The following is a 20,208-nucleotide window of genomic DNA, read 5'->3' on the forward strand; positions in this document are numbered from 1 at the left end:
CAATAGGATTTCAGTCATGATAAAAATGTATATATTTTCTGGGTCAAATTCCCAACACATGAAAAGCGTACAATCTCAGAATATCTCAAAATGAAAGTTGCACAAATGTATCATCATTTGAAACACATTTTTTCCAGTTGAGATAAAGAATGTACTCCCAGGGAGTTAATCTATTGTTAGTAATGTTACTAATCCATTAAAATGGCTATTGTGATGGGAACCCTGACCAATCTGCTTGTTAACTGGGAAGCAAGGTGACTGGCTGTGTGGTGCAGGAGGGAGCTGGAGGCTGGAATGTGCGGAGAAGGAGAGTTTAACAGAAGAAAAAGGTGTTGTTGCTGTTGGGTTGTTGTAACTGAAGAAGAACAGAAGCTTAGATCTGTCCCCAAGTTGATTTTCCATGTAATAAAAAGACATCATTTTCATTCTTTAGCCACCGGGTCTGGTGTGGTTAATGGCTGGGGCCAAACGCATCACTGGAAAATTATTTTTAAAAGTAACAAACCTGTTTTGGGGCAGGTCACGGCTACTGTCATCCTATCTTTGCGCAACATATTTTATGTAGACCATGAAGATTCCCCCTCCCTTGATTTTTGGGAGCAAAGTGAGAAACGCAATGATTGGTGATACTTCCCAAAGTGAGAGTGTATATGACTGCTGCAGCTATCAACTAATAAATAAATCAAATCAAATTCTCTTTTTCATGGATTAAAATCAAACTCTTATCTATTTTCTCTAAGGAGAAGAAATTTACCATTTGTACAATATACAGAGAGGTACAGATTGGAAAGCATTAGGACAAACCAATGGAAACATTACATCCAAGCTAATGTTTTTCACTGAATTCCTACATTATAAAAACACTATACTTCTCCTTCTCCTCATGATTGGGCTTCCTATTTGAAAGTGCTTCAAGAGTTGTTATTTTCTATGTACTTCCACTTAAGAAAGTAAGAGGAAGCAGCAGCTACATGTATGACAACTGCACCACCATTTGTGATAACATGCAAACATCAGGATAAGGACAGTAAGCTGTAACTGATCAAATGTGAATGTCTCATGTATACACAGAATACGCAGACACGTGCAATTTTTATGAGCCCATGGCTTCTACACATTTTTCCAAACAGGAAAATGCTTTTGCAAGCAAGAAATTATAAGAGTAGAAGCCGCCTTTACAAACCTGTTTTGATTGCTAAGCAGCTGAGTCTGTCTTCTACATATTTATTTTTAATACACAATACCCAAGGATATTCAATTATTATTTGCAAAACATTTAAAGAGAAGGACAGGTTAAAACTATAAAGGTAACATTAAGGGGAAAAAGAGGATTTTGGGATCTTTAAAAAGGGGGGGATCTAATAATATTCCATAAATCTGTGAAGCTATTTATGCTCTTTCCCTTCTACAGAAACTGAAAATAAAATTTAATAGAAAGGAAAAGCTTTTACAGTGAAAAGAGGAGAATGATAAAAACACTTTTGGCATTGTGCTGCAGGCTGTTAAGGCACTTATTCTATTAAAAAGGCTACAGATTATTTTGCTCTGTAGTTCAGCTTTAGTCTATATGTGAAGTATAAAATGTAGCAAGACAAGAAATTTGTTCTGACTTTAAACATCAAAACAGGAAAACTAATTAGGATCACTGGGGCATACATTTGTTCTTGGGTTTAATAAATCCATACATCTCAGTTTTGTACTACCCTGAACCAAGCCTCATGATCAATTGAAAAGTTCGTGCACCTCACAGCCGATTATTACTTCTGGAAAGATGAAAGAATAACACATTCTGCATCAATCCAAGATGCAGCGAGTTTCAGATTGGAAACCATGAAGACTCCATATGCAAGCACTCATCATTTATTAATGGACAATATTTGATTAGATGCATCTTAAATAAAAATGCACCATTCCATTATAACATATTTTAAATGTTCAAAACTTTAAGCTCTTTTATGAGAGTCCTGACTCACAAAAGACAGATTTCTGTGTGTGTTTTGTGCCATCATATTGGAATCTAACAGGGCTTTCAAGGTAAGTGAGATATTTAGGGTTTTACCAGTTCCGTTCCCCCAGTGAGTTTCCACAGACAAATGGGGATTCGAACCCTGTTCTCAAGAGTCCTAAACCATCACTTCATCCACTACACTACACTGGGAAAGACAGATGAGGCAATGGAAAAAGAACCATCTTTTACAGAGTGAGAGCTAATGCTTTCCTGCTGTACCACTTTGGTACATTAGGATGTCTGGCAAACCAGCAAAGCTTCCGCCACACCATCTAGACTAGACTCAACAGAAGCTCCTCCACAGTAAAACAGTACAGAAATTCCAACTTTGCTTGCATAACTAGCCACAACTGCTAAATTAGTACAACACAATGGGCAGGGACTACAAGTAACACCCAGGAAAATCTTTTGATAAAAACAGAGTTGGAAATCTTGGACTAATCAATGTTGAACCAACATTCTATGTTGAGAAGATAAACTAGCAGCATGGACACTTTGCAATAAAATGCAGCAGCAGAAGCAACAGCAACAAGAATTCTGACACACTAGCTGCAAATGAAAAGTTTAACAGCTTGGGAAGAATACAACATGCAAATAACCTGTGACATTTCAGTTGGAGCAGAGTGTAGAGCAGTTCAGTTCAGCTCAGTACAAGTGGTAAACACTTCAGCTGGTGTCTCTTTCTCTTATCAAACTATAAAAACAATTTTTGATCAAAAGCTGGAGTCTCAGGAGCTATTTTAACATAACTTCGAGGCCCACAGACTGAAATACAACAGAAGATGTAAAATAAGCTTTGGCTAAAAGGAATTTGCATTTTAAAAAACTGTAAAAAGGACTCGGATAAAAAGCAAGGAAGAATCACTGCTGCTCAAGTTCATCCTTTTCCAAACTGTACTATTGATTTTGTGCAAAGAGAACTGTGTATGAACTGGTAAAGAGAACTAGCCTTCCTATTTCTTTTCCCCATGTAAGCATCCCTTTACAGAGTTATCACATAAGCATTCCTCCATAGAAAGACTCCAATTCAGCACTCCTGTTGCAGCATCACTAAAGAATCATGAAGGCTGTATAGGAAAAAAATGGTACCTGTTTAGCTCCAGGACACTTTATTACCATGAGCAATACAAGGGTTTCCAATAAATGTACAAGGTAAAACAATTTCAAAGCTTCACAAGATAATTTAAGCAGAACGTCAGCTAAAAGAGCTGTTATAATGGAGCCTCATGGCGCAGTGATTAAACCGCTGTACTGCAGCCAAAACTGTGCTCACGACCTGGGGTTCAATCCCAGGTAGCCGGCTCAAGGTTGACTCAGCCTTCTATCCTTCCGAGGTTGGTAAAACGAGTACCCAGCTTGCTGGGTAGGCAATATATAGCCTGCATAATTAACTTGTAAGCCGCCCAGAGAGTGCTTGAAGCACTGTGGGGCAGTATATAAGCAGCACGCTTTGCTTTTGCTTGATTGATTGATTGATTGATTGATTGATTGATTGATTGATTGATTGATTGATTGATTGATTGATTGATTTGATTTGATTTGATTTGATTTGATTTGTACCCTGGCCATCGGCTAGAGTGGTCTTATAGATTATGATTGTAGAACCACGACTAATAGTCAGGAAGTGGTATCGAAAGCAATTCTTCCTAAGACCCCAGGATGAGTCACAGTCATATCTACAAAATAAGCACCCTAAAGAACATCAGCCTGATATAAAATTATTTTACCTACTTTTCTCTCAATATGTATTAAATGCTTTGTGTTGCTATAAATGCATATGGGCCAGCATAAAGGAGCCTATTCAAAAGAAACCTCCCCCTAAAAACATCTTCTCTTCTACCAGATAAGTGCTTCTCACAAACAACTCAAGGATATTTTTTTTCTTCCTCAGCCAGTTGGGGCCCAAGCAGACAGGAAAGATAAGAGGAAAGGTTGAACTGACATTTCTTACACTGGAAAGTGCTTACAATAACTCAGCTCTTTTGTTCTAAAAACAACCTATGTTTAATGTTTTAGATTGTATCCACAGAAGCATGTAACCAACATGTTTCAGATCCTTGAATGTATATTATATGCCAATCACAAGGCTACAAAAACATGTTATTAAGGTTGTCATGCAATAGTTTGCAGGACAAACTGTTCATGTAAACTATGACACTTGTTCTTATGATCTCAGCTTGTTATGAGATCAAATCCCTATAAAGGAATGGCTCTTCTTTCACTATGTTAAGATTAAATTATCTGGGCTGTGCCCCCTTCATCTCCATTCTGCAAAATATTCTTTCTTTTAATAAATCCAAATACTATGTTTTAAAAGACAATACTGTGTGCTTGGTTGGTCTTTTCTCTCCCTCAACAAGTACCCCAAAAAAGAGTTGGTCATCCCAGAGGTAAATGAACTAAAATTTTTACAACAAGGCTATCATAACATCAATATCTGATCTGGCTTGTTTATTAATGAATGTATCTAGCCGTCACTATTTGGCCCTTGCCAAGTCATTCAGATATTTTTGTTTGCCCATATTTCCTGTTTCCCACACATTACATACATACTTTGTATGTACATTATTACAGCATCAAGCCATAAATAAAACAAAATTGAATGCAGAGCTTTGAGTACTGACCTGTACTGCAAAAAGACAAATCAAATAAACAAAAGGCAATAAAACAACGAATATAACAATATAAGACCAATGTCTAAGGGTTTGGCTATCTATTCTGGCTACTATGGCATGCTGCCCAAAATTTCACTACCAGTTCTGCAGTAGTTCGATTCTGATCAATTAATATTTTATTTATTTATTTATTTATTAGATTTGTTTTTATCCTGCCCTTCTAGACTATGTCTACTCAGGGCGCCTCATAATAAAATTATTCATAAAACAATTAAAACCATGAATTAAATCGACAATGTTAGTATTGATCAAGATGGAAAATAGAACAAAAGACTAAGTAAAAGTAAGAGTCAAGTATTGACAGGAGGGAAGGCCTGCCTAAAGAGCCAATTCTTTTAATTGGCTCTTTAAAACACTCAGTGAGGGTGCCAAGCAGATCTCTGATGGCAAGCTGTTCCAAAGCCGAGGGGCCACTGCCGAGAAGTCCCCGTTTCTTGTTCTTTCTTTCCAGGCCTCTCTTGGCATTAGGCCCCTTAGCCATCTTTCCTGGCTATAGCGAGTGACTCAAGTAGATCTAGGTGGGAGAAGGCGTTCTGCTAGGTATGGAGGTCCTAAACTGTTTAGGGCTTTATATGTAATCATTAACACTTTGAAATCAATGCAGAAACGAATGGGCAGCCAATTCAAGGCAGCCAGAGTGGGAGAGATATGCTGGTGTTTTCTCATTCCACTAAGTAATCTGGCTGCCGCATTCTGCACCATTTGAAGCTTCCGCATCAATCTCAAAGATAGCCCCACGTAGAGCGCATTACAGTGGTCTAATCTTGAGATTACAAGCGCATGGACCAGAGTGGTAAGGGCCCCGCCATCAAGATAGGGACGCAGCTGGGCAATCCGCCACAGATGATAATAGGTGGAGTGGACCACTGACGCCAACTGGGTTTTCATGGTGAGCGCCGGATCCAGATGTACAGTGGCCTTGCTTGACAAGGATAATCCATTCCAGCAAAATCACTGTAGAACGAAATCGTCAAGCGAAAGTAAACATCCCATTGAAATGCATTGAAAATCAGTTCAATGCATTCCAATGGGTGAAATACCTCAGCGTCCAGCGAAGATCCTCCATAGGGCGGCCATTTTCCGGTGCCTGTAAAGCAAGGAATCCATCCTAAAACACAGCGGGGAGCCATTTTACACAGTGGGGAGCCATTTTGAAAGCCCGACAATCAGCTGTTTTGATCGTCGTTAAGCGAAAAATTGGTTGCCGAAGCAGGGAACCGATCATCGTGAAGCGATTTTTCCCTATTAAAACATCGTTTTGCTATTGCAAAAGTGATCGCAAAAACTTCACTGTCAAGCGATTTCCTCGCCTAATGAGGTAATCGTCAAGCGGGGCACCACTGTACTTCCAAGCTGCAAACCTCACTCTTTGCAGCGAGTGACCCCCCCGAAGGAGAGGGAGTTTCCCAAGCCACCAATGGAGGGACCACCCACCCTCAGGACCTCCGTTTTGTCCGGGTTCAGCCTCAGCCCATTCTCCTGCACCCATTGCAGTACAGCCTCCAGACAACGCTGAAGAGACAGAACGGCATCCACTGAAGTAGGTGAAAAGGAGATGTAGAGTTGCATGTCATCAGCATATTGATGGCACGAGGCCCCACATCCCCTGATGACCCCACCCAGCAGCCTCATATAGATATTAAACAGTACTGGAGAAGGGGTTGAGCCCTGCGGAACCCTACAATTGAGGCTCCACAGGGCCAAGACACTCTCCCCAAGCTGTACTCTCTGGGGACGGTCCTCCAAGAAGGATCGGAGCCAGGCAGGCACCAGGGCACCAATTCCCAGCTCGGAGAGCCTCCCCAGGAGGATACCATGGTCGATGGTATCAAAGGCGACTGAGATATCGAGGAGGACCAACAGGGGCATTTTGCCCGTCAGCATCCCTCAACAGGTCATCTAACAGTGCAACCAGTGCCGTTTCTGTGCCATGGCATGGCGTGAAGCCCGACTAGAATGGATCCAGGGCATTGGTTTCATCCAAAAGAGCCTGAAGCTGATCAGCCACCATGCTCTCCACCACTTTGCTGAGGAAGGAAACACTGGCGACGGGCCTATAATTGCCAATATCGTCTGCCGCCAAGTTTGGTTTCTTCCTGATGGGCCTAATGAGTGTCTCCTTGAGGGCAATGGAGCGACCCATTAATTATCACTGTGGCCCATTCCATTGTTATAGGCCTGGCTGCTTTGATTAGCCAGGCTGGGCAAGGATCAAGAGAGGAGGTGGTGGCCCGACAGTGATCAAGCGCTTTGTCGACCATATCTCGCTTCACAGGCTGCAAGAATTCAAGTCTCACCGGGCAAGACAGAGCACTGGACATCTCTGCTTGATCCACTGTATTTAAAAAAGGAAAGAGGTCCTGGCGGATGGCCTCCACTTTAGATTTTAAAAATGCTGCAAATTGGTCAGGTGAGATATTAGTAGGAGGCCCATCACCTAGAGCAGTGGTCCCCAACCTTGGGCCTCCAGATGTTCTTGGACTATAACTCCCAGAATCCTTCACCACCACCTTTGCTGGCCAGGATTTCTGGGAGTTGAAGTCCAAGAACATCTGGAGGCCCAAGGTTGGGGACCACTGACCTAGACCATTCCAGATAGATCGCAAACTATACAAAGAGTTCCGTCTGCTGATTTGAAGCTTCGCTTATCCGCTTAGTGAAGTGTGATCATCTTGCAGCCAGCACCTTGTCAAGGTAGTGGTTAGTCACGATCCTGACAGCTTTCTTATTATAATCTGTCAGCTCCTGTCTCCAATTGCACTCTAGCCATCTCCTAATTCGCTTCATAGCTTGCAGCTCCTGGTTAAACTATTAAATTGTATTTTGATTTGTGTATTTTATGTTTATGTTTTAGTTAATAAAAAATAAAATAAAAAAGAACTTCAAATTCACCAGCTGAGACTGGTATTGGAGGAAAGTCTTTATAAAGCTGATTATAAAAGGCAACTCATTTACACTGGGAGATTGGCGGATCAATTTGGCAAGGGAGGTTTTGTTTCTTAACAGCAACCAATCGCCAGACCTTAGAAGAATTTTTCTGTTTTGCAGCTAGAATTACTTCTGCCCATAGCAAATGAGTATAATCTTTTTTCTTTTGATAAATTACATGTTTATATGCTGCTTTTTGAACCCCAAGCTTCTGTTGAATTTCCTGTCTTTGTTATTTGATTTTTTAAAATTGTTAATAGACAGCTGTAGAGCTTTTCTTGCTCCTTGGCAATCTTTATCAAACCAGGGTTTGGGTTTCCCGTAAGTTATTAATGGTTGCTCTTTAGATTCAGTTAAATTTGTTTTTACTTCCTGTACTAGACTGTTGTAAATCTTAATGGGATCATTCTGTATATTGTAGTCTAGGTCTTCAAATTTAGGAATACAGTGATCTTTGACCTCTATTACTTATCTGAACCTGGATTCCCACACATTAAATCCAAGAACTGTCTGTTCACTTGCTGCCTAATAAATCCCATGCCTTGACAGGGGCCATTGTAACAATATAATCAATGCTATTCACTTCACCTGTCAGTGGTTTTAATGCTGTAGCTGATCAATGTATATCCCGCCTTTCCTCCAATGAGCTCAAGACGGCTTACATTATTTTCCTTCTCCATACTTTACCCTCACAACAACCCTGTAAAGCAGGTTAAGCTGACAACTAGGGGTGAGCCCAAGAGTGTTTCATGGCTGAATAGGAATCAGAACCAGGACTCCTGAATTATCGACTCCAATCCTCTGACTACTACACCATACTGGTTCTCACAGTCATATGATGGTGTGTCTTTCTTGCTTTGACTCTAGCAAGCCTAGTGTGGCTTTATGAGCAGAAGAATTTGGAGCCTCTATCAGGGCTGAAGTTAAAATGTGTTATTTACTGCAATGTGGTAAGTTTGAAGGGGTTGGCTGGCATACAGTGAGCCTCTCTGGAACACAGGCTGCTAGAAATTAGGTAAATCTCATTAAGGAATAATAAGCAAATGACCTTCACTGGATGAGGGAAGAAAAATTAGAATTGAGCTATGCAAATTCAGGCACACAACAACTTCATCTGTTTTGACAGGCACATAATAAAAAAGCAGCCATTTTGCTATCTCACATCTGAAGGAAAAATGGTTTCTGCACACTCTAGGAAGTGCTCAGGACTACAATAAAGATTTTTGGGAACGTATGGAAACACTTTTTCTGATACTTCATAGTCAATTAAACAGTGCTTTAACATGGCAATTACCTATTCAGTTAATGTTCTGGGATCAAATCTAATATACCGGTGATCAAAATCATCACCCGCCTCCTCATTATCTCCTCATGTTCAAATCACTGGCAAGCTGCAGTGCTGATTTAAACCTTAGTCAAATAATTGTGTCTCCGTTTAACCAAATGTTGCAGCAAGAATAATATTTTAAAGAATACAGTGGGGTCTCTACTTAAGAACGTCCCTACTTAAGAACAATCCAACTTAAGAACAGCTCCGTTTGCTAAATTTTGCTTCTACTTGAGAACAGAAATCCAAGATAAGAACAGGAAAAAAAAAACCTTTCCTGCTCTTTTTTTAACCTTAGGTCATCTTAGGTTAAAGAAAATTCTCCCCCTAGTGGTAGAGTACGTATTAACCAGCTTTGCATTAGTTCCTATGGGAACTAATGCTTCAATGTACGAACGCACCTCTACATAACAAAAAAACAGCCAGAACGGATTAATTGGTTTTCAGTCCATTCCTATGGGAAATTTTGCTTCAACTTAAGAACGTTTCAACTTAAGAACACCATTCCAAAACGGATTAAAGTTCTTAAGTAGAGGTTCCACTGTAAAAAGAAGCAGCCTCTTCGCCACCAACAGTTAGTACTGTAGTTTCTATGGACTGAAAAGAGCAGATACGGATTAAATGGTTTTCAATGCATTCCTATGGGAAATGCAGATTCAACATAAGAACTTTTCAACTTGAGAACCACCTTCCAATACGGATTAAGTTCTTAAGTAGAGACCCCACTGTACTGCAAACTGACAAGCACCAGAGAAGTGATCCTCTTAGAGCAGCTTTTACACTACAATCATTGTCAACTGTGCAGCCAGCCAGCCTTCCACTTTGGGCATCCCAGGGACGGCTTCCACTACCTGTAGACTGGGGAGCTAATCAGGAAACTGGTGAGGTATGGGGTACCGAAGAAGTTAGGTGGGACTATTTAAGGGGAATAGACACATGGGCTGTGATGCATGTCGGCAAGAAACAGTGAAGAGTTTGGAGGACTCAGGCAAGGAAGGCTGGGGGACAGTATGGAGGCCTTCATAGGATTCATAGTAGGCAGAGGAGAAAATATGAACAGTGGCAGAAAAGGTGACTAAGATGTACTCGTGATACCATCTTCACACTCAAAACCAGGTAAAGCCCCTAGGACTTGCAGGCTATTAGTGACCGTTCATTCTGGACATCCCCAATATTGCTGCCCCATCAGTCGGTTTTATTTGGAAAAGAGTCCTGAGCTTAGTGTACAGAGTGCTCTAGAGAAACAGACATCTGAAACCCTAGAACAGATGTTGTCAACCTTTTTCCTACCGTGGACTGCCTGAGCCTCTGAGGGAGGTGGGGCACCCCCTCGCACTCGCGCTCTCGGATGCATGTGTGAAGCGTTGGGGGAACCCGCATGCCAGAGGTGTGCGCACACTTCCCCACCACTCTGCACATGCGCAGGAGTGCATGTTACCGGCGGCACCACCAGCCTGGGAGTCTGAGCAGGGCTGGGGTGCTACCTCTGGCTGCTCACCTCCCAACGGGCTCCAATGAGGCCGGGGTCTGCGCTCACCACCCTCCGCGGGAAATTCAAATGGCGGAGGGCGGCCACCCCGGCGAGCAGCTGCTGATGCCAATTCCGAAGCTGGAGGCACCAGCGGCGGCATCGGCCTGCTGAGGGCGGTAAGGAGTGCCGCCCCTGGCCTTGTTGGAGCCCGCCGGGAGGGCAGCAGCCGGAGCACCCAGCCATGCTCAGCCTCCCGGCTCTGGGCCACCCCTCCCACCCACCCCACATGCACTCCCCTCCCCACAGTTGCTTTGCGTGCATGGGCGCATGCATGAAGGGGTGAGGGAGCGCTCATACTGATGCTGGCACATGTGCGTGTGCAAAACAGCTGTGGGGAGGGGAGTGCGTGGGGGTGGGAGGTTTGTCCTCACGGCCCGGTCTGGCTCAAGCCACAGACTGGCAATGGGCCGCAGACCGGGGGTTGACGACCTCTGTCCTAGAAGACCAAACTCTGCTCCACCCCAGCCCAACACACCTACAATTTTCATCAGCCATTTATTTTATTTATGGATACTTCCAAACAGAGGCAAGGAACTGCATTAGGATGGGATTCAGACATTGGAGAGCACCCTATTCTTTTCTTAAGACACAAATTGACACCTCATAAACAAAACTACACGGTCATAGAAAGGGAAGACCTTGCAGTCAAACGAGCCACTCATGCTTAGAACGATCCATCCTTCCCCTTTAAGAATGGTCCCACACCAAACTGGAGCAGGGCTAGGGCATGCAATCTATTTGGCATAATTACTTGGGATTCAAAATAGCTCATTGTTTAGCCTTTGTAGATGGATATTTTCAACAAAATGATGCTGGGGCTGGTGTCAACTGCGAAGATAACCCTATGATGTATTAGGTGGGTTGTGGCATTCAAAGGGATGGTGGAAAAACCCCTTCCTCTATTTTAATCTTCTTTTATTTTTAATATTTCCCTAACTGACAGTGAAATTCTAGAACCATGTCAGGTTGATGCATTGCCATTTCAATATGCGACCCATTTTTTAAAAAACACCCTGATACAGGGGGAAAGGGGAGTTACCTCCCTGCTGTTTCCCCATCCTTCATCCCAGTGTTCTCCACTTGCACTACAGCTTCTGTTTCCTTATTCACAAGTAAACTGGATAAATTTACTCATTAGTAAACTGGGTAAACCTTGCTTTGAATGAATTTGTAGCACAGAAGAGGGCCTGCTTTCCTGTCCCTCCACAGAGGATCAGGGAAAGTGCGTTACTGATAGCTGATTAGGCCACAAGGGGTTATTTGCTGTGGGGATGGAAGAAGAGTGCCAAATGGCACATCACTCGTCCCTCCCTGCCTCAACAGATCCTTTGCAGCCCAATCCACCCTGCACCCAAAATGGCCAGCCTGGACAGGCCCTAGACGAGTCACCAAACATCAGAAGTTACTTGATGGCACATAGGATCTTTGAAGGTTTTTTTTTCTTAATTGTCAAACAATTGTATTGTAACAAAACAGGAAGGCACCCAAGCTCTGCTAACATCGAAGTAAATCTGTTTGGCAGACAGAAAAGATTGCTGAGATTGTTCCCCTGAGGCAGAGGGGAATAGTTTTACATTTTAAAAAATCGTAACGTGAAAACTATTTGCCCAAGCGTCTCCAAGCTAGAGCAAGAGCAGACTGTCTGCTACATCTGTGCCAAATGTGATGCTAAGTCCAGTTTCAAAGTTACAATTTTTTGTTTGGGGCACCTCTATTTTTTGAGTTGATTTACAGAATGCTAACTTGGTCTGTCACACAATATCTACTGCTGCACTCTTGTGCAGCAATGATCACAATCTGCCAGATTCAGATGACACAGTAAAGTGCAGTTAACTGCAAATGAAAACAAATGTTTCTTCCTCATTGCTATACGATATTGCAAAGTGGGAGGCAAGCTTGTGAACCTGAAGTGAATCAAGGCTTACTCCGGTGACAAGAAAAACATGGTTTATCATGCAATTTAAACTGTCATTTGTTTTCATTCAATACCTAAAGCTCACTCATAACCAGGACCAAACAGCAAATACAGAACTATTGCATTTGCTTTGAATTATTTCCAGATGCCAGTCTCTATCAACAAAACAACAGGAAATGAAGTAATTGCTCAAAAAAAGATGTGGTGGAAGTTCTTATGTAATGCTAGTGTATAAATCACAGTCTACTACTTACACACGCATCATGGTAATGATTTCCTAAGCAGAAATTGGGAAGTTCCTTTTCCCCCACTTCATCTGCTAGATCCCACAGTAAAGGGGGGAAACAATGTAACTTTTCCAACCTCTGTCTCAAGGTTACAATTGCATGAATACTTACCAATGTGGTGTCTTTCTAAATGTATAGAATTAAGCTTCTCTCTTGATTAATTAAGTTAATTATAAAAAGGAACTCACTACAATTTTCAACTAGTCAGTTCCAGATTCTAAACTGGCTTTGCTGAGAGCACAATGGATGGGTGCATGAATCAATCATCCTGAGAACCAAGCATCAAGCATCATATCCAGCAGACTTCTTTTGAGGAAAACCTGTATCTCTTGCAGTCACGATGAGGTTTGTGGCTCAGCTGAGAGAGAACAGGGAATCTCTCTCTCTCTCTCTCTCTCTCTCTCTCTCTCTCTCTCTGTGTGTGTGTGTGTGTGTGTGTGTGTGTGTGTTTGTGTGTGAGAGTGAGTGTGTGTTTGTGTGTGTGTGCATGTCCAAACATGACAGCTAAACACTTGTGGCTCTTTAATGAAAATAAATCATCTTCTCCAGATGGCTGGATAGGCAGAACAAAGATTGAAATTCATGCTCTGAAAATTATCATGAAGTATGAAATATTGCAATAATATAAAGATGAGAAATCTGATTCAAATTTTTCCAAAAGTACTCTTGTTGAAAAGATAGCTATAACACTGTTAAATAAAGGCAACGGCCCACTCAGAAATTTCATGCAGGTACCTCAAGTCTTAACATCCTCATCTGTTAAACATACCTTACATTCCATGCAGTAGTGAAATCTGGGTTCAACAGCAGCAATGTACAGGTGATATCTATCAACTCTGAAAATAAAATAAAAAAGAAATCCATAAAAGCTACAGAAGTTAGTATTTCTTATGTTTTCAGCCTTAGACAAGCCTCTCTCATGACATGTGCTGTTAAAACATGAGCTGAGTGAGCAGCTTGCTTGTTTAACACTCATGAGATTGTCTTCCTACTCTCCAAAATTCTTGGTCAAAGAGCTCTGTCTGGCAAATGGAACAAGGAGGGGGGAACAAATAGCTAGGTACTTCCTTTGTTAATTACTGTAGCTCAATTAAAAAGTCCACTTACAGGACAGTTTAATCTGTTACAGCCTATTATCCATGGAAGCCTCTACCAAATAAAACTTGTTAGCCTTTAAAGTGTCATAAGTCTCTCCAATGTTTTTCTACAACAGACTAACACAGTTATCTGCTTGAAAATTTTAACTGCAGTGAGTTAATGAGGAAGGGGTAGTCCTCACCGGTTTCAGTGGAATGGTAGTAAGACCATTCCTGAAGAAATCTAGGAGAAATACAGTGGTTCCAAACAATAACTGCCCAAGTATCAGATCTGCTATTTCTAGGCAGATGTTAGAACCAAAGTTGTTGCTAGGTACTTAAAATATCAAGGACACAGGTATATGATACCAGTTTGTCTAAACTGTGCATGTGCAATTTAGAATCATTAGAGTAAATTTAAATGTCACAAATGCAAACAAAAATGGCATTTTTTAGCCCATGCAGCCTTCTCTCTGACTACTCAGCAACATAAACACACACCAGTTTCCAATAACAGCACAACTCCATATATGTATCTATATCAAAGAATCCTAAGGTCTACTGAGTTCACTACAGCTTATTTCCAGGTAAGGAAATATAATACCATAGCCATACTACAATATCTCTCGTATAGATTAAAGCCTCACCATTCCTTTTTTGGAAATTAAGCACCGACTTATACCTGTTGCAAACAAATAACAACCCGATCACATACATTCCTTTGGGAAGGAAGAGACATTGGAATGCAAGCCAAATAGTGAAGAAAGAGAATGTTCTATGAAGTGGCAGTAGTAAAAACTGGGTTAACTAAAAATGAAGTTCAGAAACTACATGTGGTATAGAGAAAAAAATATATATTGTAGCATGGTCTGGAAATGGTACAAACAGGGTAACAAAGAATGAGTTACAAAAGAATTCTGCTTTCCTGAAAAGAATAAGGTACTTTCCTGCAGTTAACATAGCAATGCTGCCCTCTGGAGTTAATAAAAATGTAAAACCAGCCTTCAGAATGATTTGAGATATGACTCTGATTCTAGTGCAACCCATACTCGCAAAATGACAAGTAACTTCACATTAAGAACAAGGTATAAAGATATACCTTGTGGCTACCAAGTGTGATGGATAGAGTGACAGACTAGGATTCAAGGGGCCTGGCTTCAAATCCCCACTCAGTCATGGAAACTCACTGGTTTATGTGGAACTGGTAAAGCTACTTCTTAAATATCTCCCTTACCTAGAAAACCCTATCATGGTGGGTGTATGTCAATTACAACTTGACAGCACATAATATAACAACATAGAGATATGAAATATGCATTATGGAACTGAAACTGAGTTTACAGCTGATGGCTTTACTAAATTAACTCACATTCCTCAAAAGAAAAGTATGCCATTCAGTTTGTTTATCCATGAACTGAGGTCCAATGAATGCAATATGTTGGACATTGAACATTCAGTCAATACCCTGGAGTATGGTACATCTCTCACTGTGTGCAGAGTGAAACTTTTAAAGTTTATTGAAACTGCAACCTTATAAGCATTTATCATACAGTAAGCCCTGTAAGGTGGGACGTGGTGGCGCTGTGGGCTAAACCGCAGAAGCCTGTGCTGCAGGGTCAGAAGACCAAGCAGTCGTAAGATTGAATCCACGCGACAGAGCGAGCATCCGTCGCTCGGCCCAGCTCCCGCCAACCTAGCAGTTCAAAAGCATGCAAATGTGAGTAGATCAATAGGGACCACCTCGGTGGGAAAGTAACAGCGTTCCGTGTCTAAGTCGCACTGGCCATGTGACCACGGAAGATTGTCTTCGGACAAATGCTGGCTCTATGGCTTGGAAACGGGGATGAGCACCACCCCCTAGAGTCGAACACAACTGGACAAAAATTGTCAAGGGGAACCTTTACCTTTACCTTTAAAGCCCTGTTTAACTCAGTAGTGCCTCTGAGTAGACATTCTTAGGACTGATGGTGTAATAAGGTCTTTATGGCTGGGTAATAAAAAAACACCAGTCTATTCCAATGATTTCCAACCTTGGATCCCCAAACATTCTTGGACTGCAACTCCTAGAAAATCCTGGCCAATACATCTGCAGACCCAAGGTTTGAAATCACTGGTCTATTATTTCATGTTAAGATTCCAATTAATCATACAGAATTGACCCTGGGGACTACCAGAATGAAATTGACTAAAAACTTCTTTCAATTTAAGAAGTTTGTGGTCAAGTCTAATTGTAAAGCCTACATTCTAAACTGTCATCATCAAGTGTCATCAGGTCAATTCTGACTTACAGCAACTCTTTCCAGGGTTTTCCAGGTAGAGGATCCCCCCAAAATGGTTACCATTCACTTCTTCTGGGGGCACCTTGGGGCTATGCAGCTTGACCAAAGCCACACAGGCTGCCTCTACTCCAGAAGCCACAGTGGGCTCTGCAGCTGGATACCTAAACCACTAAGTTATCCAGCCAGCTCAACTGTTGTGGCGCATTATAAAATGGGGAGGGGAAGCATTTAAGGAAAAACCTTTCAACGTTTCAAATTAATTTTCACATTTACAACAGAAGGACCCCAATAAAATCCACAAAGAGAAAGGAACTGATGTGAAATAGATCAGCAAGAGCAGAGTCAGATTTTGCTTGCTTTTAGAAAGCTCTCTTAGGGGGAAAAAGCCATGGAGCAAAGAAGGCTGGAATCAGCTCTTGTGTAACTAAAATTATGGCTCTCAAAGTTTGAAGGAGGCCATCTGGAAAGTGCCATTTCATGCAGAATTTCCTATAATTTCTGTGGCTCTGCAATCTCAACCTTCTATTCTTGTACAAAGAAATTCACAAAACACTATAAAAACATGGCTTTTTCTGTCTTCTCTTTCAGAAAGGAAAATATGATCTTTCCTTAGAGTTCAACGGTGCTGGTTAACATGCTGGATGCTTCCAGATTTAGGGTGGGGCCGGCCTGAGGCAGCAGGGCAGAGAAAGTAGCAAATTAGCACATCTCTTCCTGCCAGGTTTCATGGTTCCCAGGAGCTTCACATGCCAAAGCAGACAGGAGATGGTCCCGAAGGTCTAGCTCTGAGGGAACCTCTAAGGGCACCACCACAGCAGCAGCCAGGCCGTTGCTCTAAAGAGGCTTTGTGGATGGAAAGTCCTGTATAATCTTCCTGGGCACTCTGTCCACAATGTCTGCCTCTAAGGAACCATCCCTCAGAATTAACAATCTGAGCCAGACCAGTTCTCTAGATCAGTGGTCCCCAGCCTTGGCCCTCTAGATGTTCTTGGACTTCAACTCCCAGAAATCTTGGCCAGCAGAGGTGGTGGTGAAGGCTTCTGGGAATTGTAGTACAAGAACATCTGGAGGCCCAAGGTTGAGGACCACTGCTCTAGATAGCCTGAAGTAGCAGAAGAATTTAGAGTACAAATACTTGCTTCAATGTTGTGCTAAAGTTGGCTGGTCTTACAGACAGACAGACAGACAGACAGACAGACAGACAGACAGACAGACAGACAGACAGACAGACAGACAGACAGACAGACAGACAGACAGACAAGGAGGGTGGGAATGGGAGGAAAGAGAAAAACCAAGAAGCAATTTCCCAGTTCTATTTTCCCTTTCTGAAGCTTACATAAGGCATTTAATTTCGCAAAAGACTTCTCCATTTTGGGAGTAGCCTTAAAGCTACATTACACTCTGAGAATGGCCCAAACAAACTAGATTTGGAAGATAGGTTGTTGTTGTTTAGTCGTTAAGTCATGTCCGACTCTTTGTGACTCCATGGACCTGAGCATGCCAGGCCCTCCTTTCTTCCACTGCCTCCTAGAGTTTGGTCAAATTCATGTTGTTAGCTTTGATGACACTGTCCAACCATCTCATCCTCTGTTGTCCCCGTCTCCTCTTACCTTCACACTTTCCGAGCATCAGGTTCTTTTCCAGGGAGTCTTCTCTTCTCATGAGATGGCCAAAGTATTGGAATCTCAGCTTCACGATCTGTCCTTCCAGTGAGCACTCAGGCTTGATTTCCTTCAGAACAGATAGGTATGATCTCCTTGCAGTCCAGGGGACTCTCAAGAGTCTCCTCCAGTACCACAATTCAAAAGCATCAATTCTTCGGCAGTCAGCCTTCTTTATGGTCCAGCTCTCACTTCCATACATCGCTACTGGAAAAACCATAGCTTTGACTATATGGACCTTTGTTGTCAAGGTGATGTCTCTGCTTTTATGATGCTATCTAGGTTTGTCATCACTTTCCTCCCAAGAAGCAGGCGTCTTTTAATTTCATAGCTGATGTCACCATCTACAGTGATCATGGAACCCAAGAAGGTAAAATCTGTCACTGCCTCCATATCTTCCCCTTCTATTTGCCAGGAGGTGATGGGACCAGTGGCCATGATCTTAGGTTTTTTTTTATGTTGAGCAGACCATTTTTAATGCTCTCCTCTTTCACCCTCATTAAGATATTCTTTAATTCCTCCTCACTTTCTGCCACAGAGTGGTATCATCTGCATATCTGGGGTTATTATTTCTTCCGGCAATCTTAATTCCAGTTTGGGATTCCTCCAGTCCGGCCTTTCGCATGATGTATTCTGCATATAAGTTAAATAAGCCGGGGGACAATATACAGCCTTGTCGTACTCCTTTCCCAATTTTGAACCAATCAGTTGTTCCATACCAGTTGCTTCCTGTCCCACATATAGATTTCTCAGGAGATAGATAAGGTGGTCAGGCACTCCCATTTCTTTAAGAACTTGCCATAGTTTGTTGTGGTCCACACAGTCAAAGGCTTTCGCGCAGTCAATGAAGCAGAAGTAGGCGTTTTTCTGGAGCTCTCTGGCTTTCTCTATAATCCAGCGCATGTTAGCAATTTGGTTTCTAGTTCCTCTGCCCCTTCAAAATCCAGTTTATACTACTGGAAGTTCTAGGATTTTGAGCATAACCTTGCTAGCGTGGGAAAGGAGTGCAATTGTATGGTTGTTGGAGCATTCTTTGGCACTGCCCTTCTTTGGGATTGGGATGTAGACTGATCTTTTCCAGTCCTCTTGCCACTGCTGAGTTTTCCAAACTTGCTGGCATGTTGAGTGTAGCATTTTAACAGCATCGTCTTTTAAGATTTTAAATTGTTTAACTGGAATGCCATCACCTCCACTGGCCTTGTTGTTAGCCAAGCTTTCTAAGGCCCACTTGACTTCACTCTCTAGGATGTCTGGCTCAAGATCAGAAACCACACTATCTGGGTTGTCCAGGATATCCAAATCTTTCTGGTATAATTCCCCTATGTATTCATGCCACCTCTTCAAGATGTCCTCTGCTTCTGTTAGGTCCCTCCTATTTTTGTCCTTTATCATGTCTATCTTTGCAAAAAATGTTCCTTTAATATCTCCAATTTTCTTGAACAGATCTCTGGTTATTCCCTTTCTATTATTTTCCTCTATATCTTTGCACTGTTCATTTAAAAAGGCCCTCTTGTCTCTCCTTGCTATTCTTTGGAAGGCTGCATTCAATTTTCCGTAACTTTCCCTATCTCCCTTGCATTTTGTTTCCCTTCTCTTCTCTGCTATTTGTAAGCCTCGCTGGATAGCCACTTTGCTTTCTTGCATTTCCTTTTCCTTGGGATGATTTTTGTTGCTGCCTCCTGTACAATGTTACGAGCCTCCATCCATAGTTCTTCAGGCACCCTGTCCACCAAATCTAGTTCCTTAAATTTGTTCTTCACTTCCACTGTGTATTCAAAAGGGATTTGGCTTAGATTATACCTGAATAGCCCAGTGGCTTTTCCTATTCTCTTCAGCTTATGCTTGAGTTTTGCTATAAGAAGCTGATGATCAGAGCCACAATCAGCTCCAGGTCTTGTTTCTGCTGACAGTATAGAGCTTCTCCATCTTTGGCTGCAGAGAACATAATCAATCTGATTTCAGTATTGCCCATCTGGTGATATCCATGTGTAGAGGTCTTGGAGTCTTGGGGTCTTGGAAAAGAGTGTTTGTGATGGCCAGCTTGTTCTCTTGGCAAAACTCTATATAAGCCTTTGCCCTGCTTCGTTTTGAACTCCAAGGCCAAACTTACCTGTTGTTCCTTTTATCTCTTGACTCCCTACTTTAGCATTCCAGAAGAACATCTTCCTTTGGTGTCAGTTCTAGAAGGTGTTGTAAGGCTTCATAAAATTGGTTAATTTCAGCCTCTTCAGCATCAGTGGTTGGTGCATAAACTTGGATTACTGTGATGTTGAAAGGTCTGCCTTGGATTCGTAATGAAATCATTCTATCATTTTTGAGATTGTATCCCAGTACAGCTTTTCCCACTCTTTCGTTGACTATGAGGGCTACTCCATTTCTTCTACAGGATTCTTCCCCACAATAGTAGGTATGGTAATTGTCTGAATTGAATTCGCCCATTACCGTCCATTTTAGTTCACTGACGCCCAGGATGTCAATGTTTCTTCTTGCCATCTCCTGTTTGACCACATCCAGCTTACCA

General features: G+C 42.0%; 1 protein-coding gene across 3 annotated transcripts in view; it reads right to left on the reverse strand.

Moving 5' to 3' along the window:
- Positions 1 to 20,208, reverse strand: part of PTAR1 (protein prenyltransferase alpha subunit repeat containing 1) — a 128,757-nt gene that overhangs the window by 95,438 nt on the left and 13,111 nt on the right. For all 3 annotated transcript variants that reach the window (XM_072992192.2, XM_020814157.3, XM_072992193.2), the window contains exon 3: positions 13,441 to 13,507. In XM_072992192.2, coding sequence (XP_072848293.2) covers positions 13,441 to 13,507 — 67 coding nt within the window. The remainder of the gene's footprint in view (positions 1 to 13,440; positions 13,508 to 20,208) is intronic.

Source organism: Pogona vitticeps, chromosome 2 (assembly GCF_051106095.1).
Source record: "Pogona vitticeps strain Pit_001003342236 chromosome 2, PviZW2.1, whole genome shotgun sequence".
Lineage (NCBI taxonomy): Eukaryota > Metazoa > Chordata > Lepidosauria > Squamata > Agamidae > Pogona > Pogona vitticeps.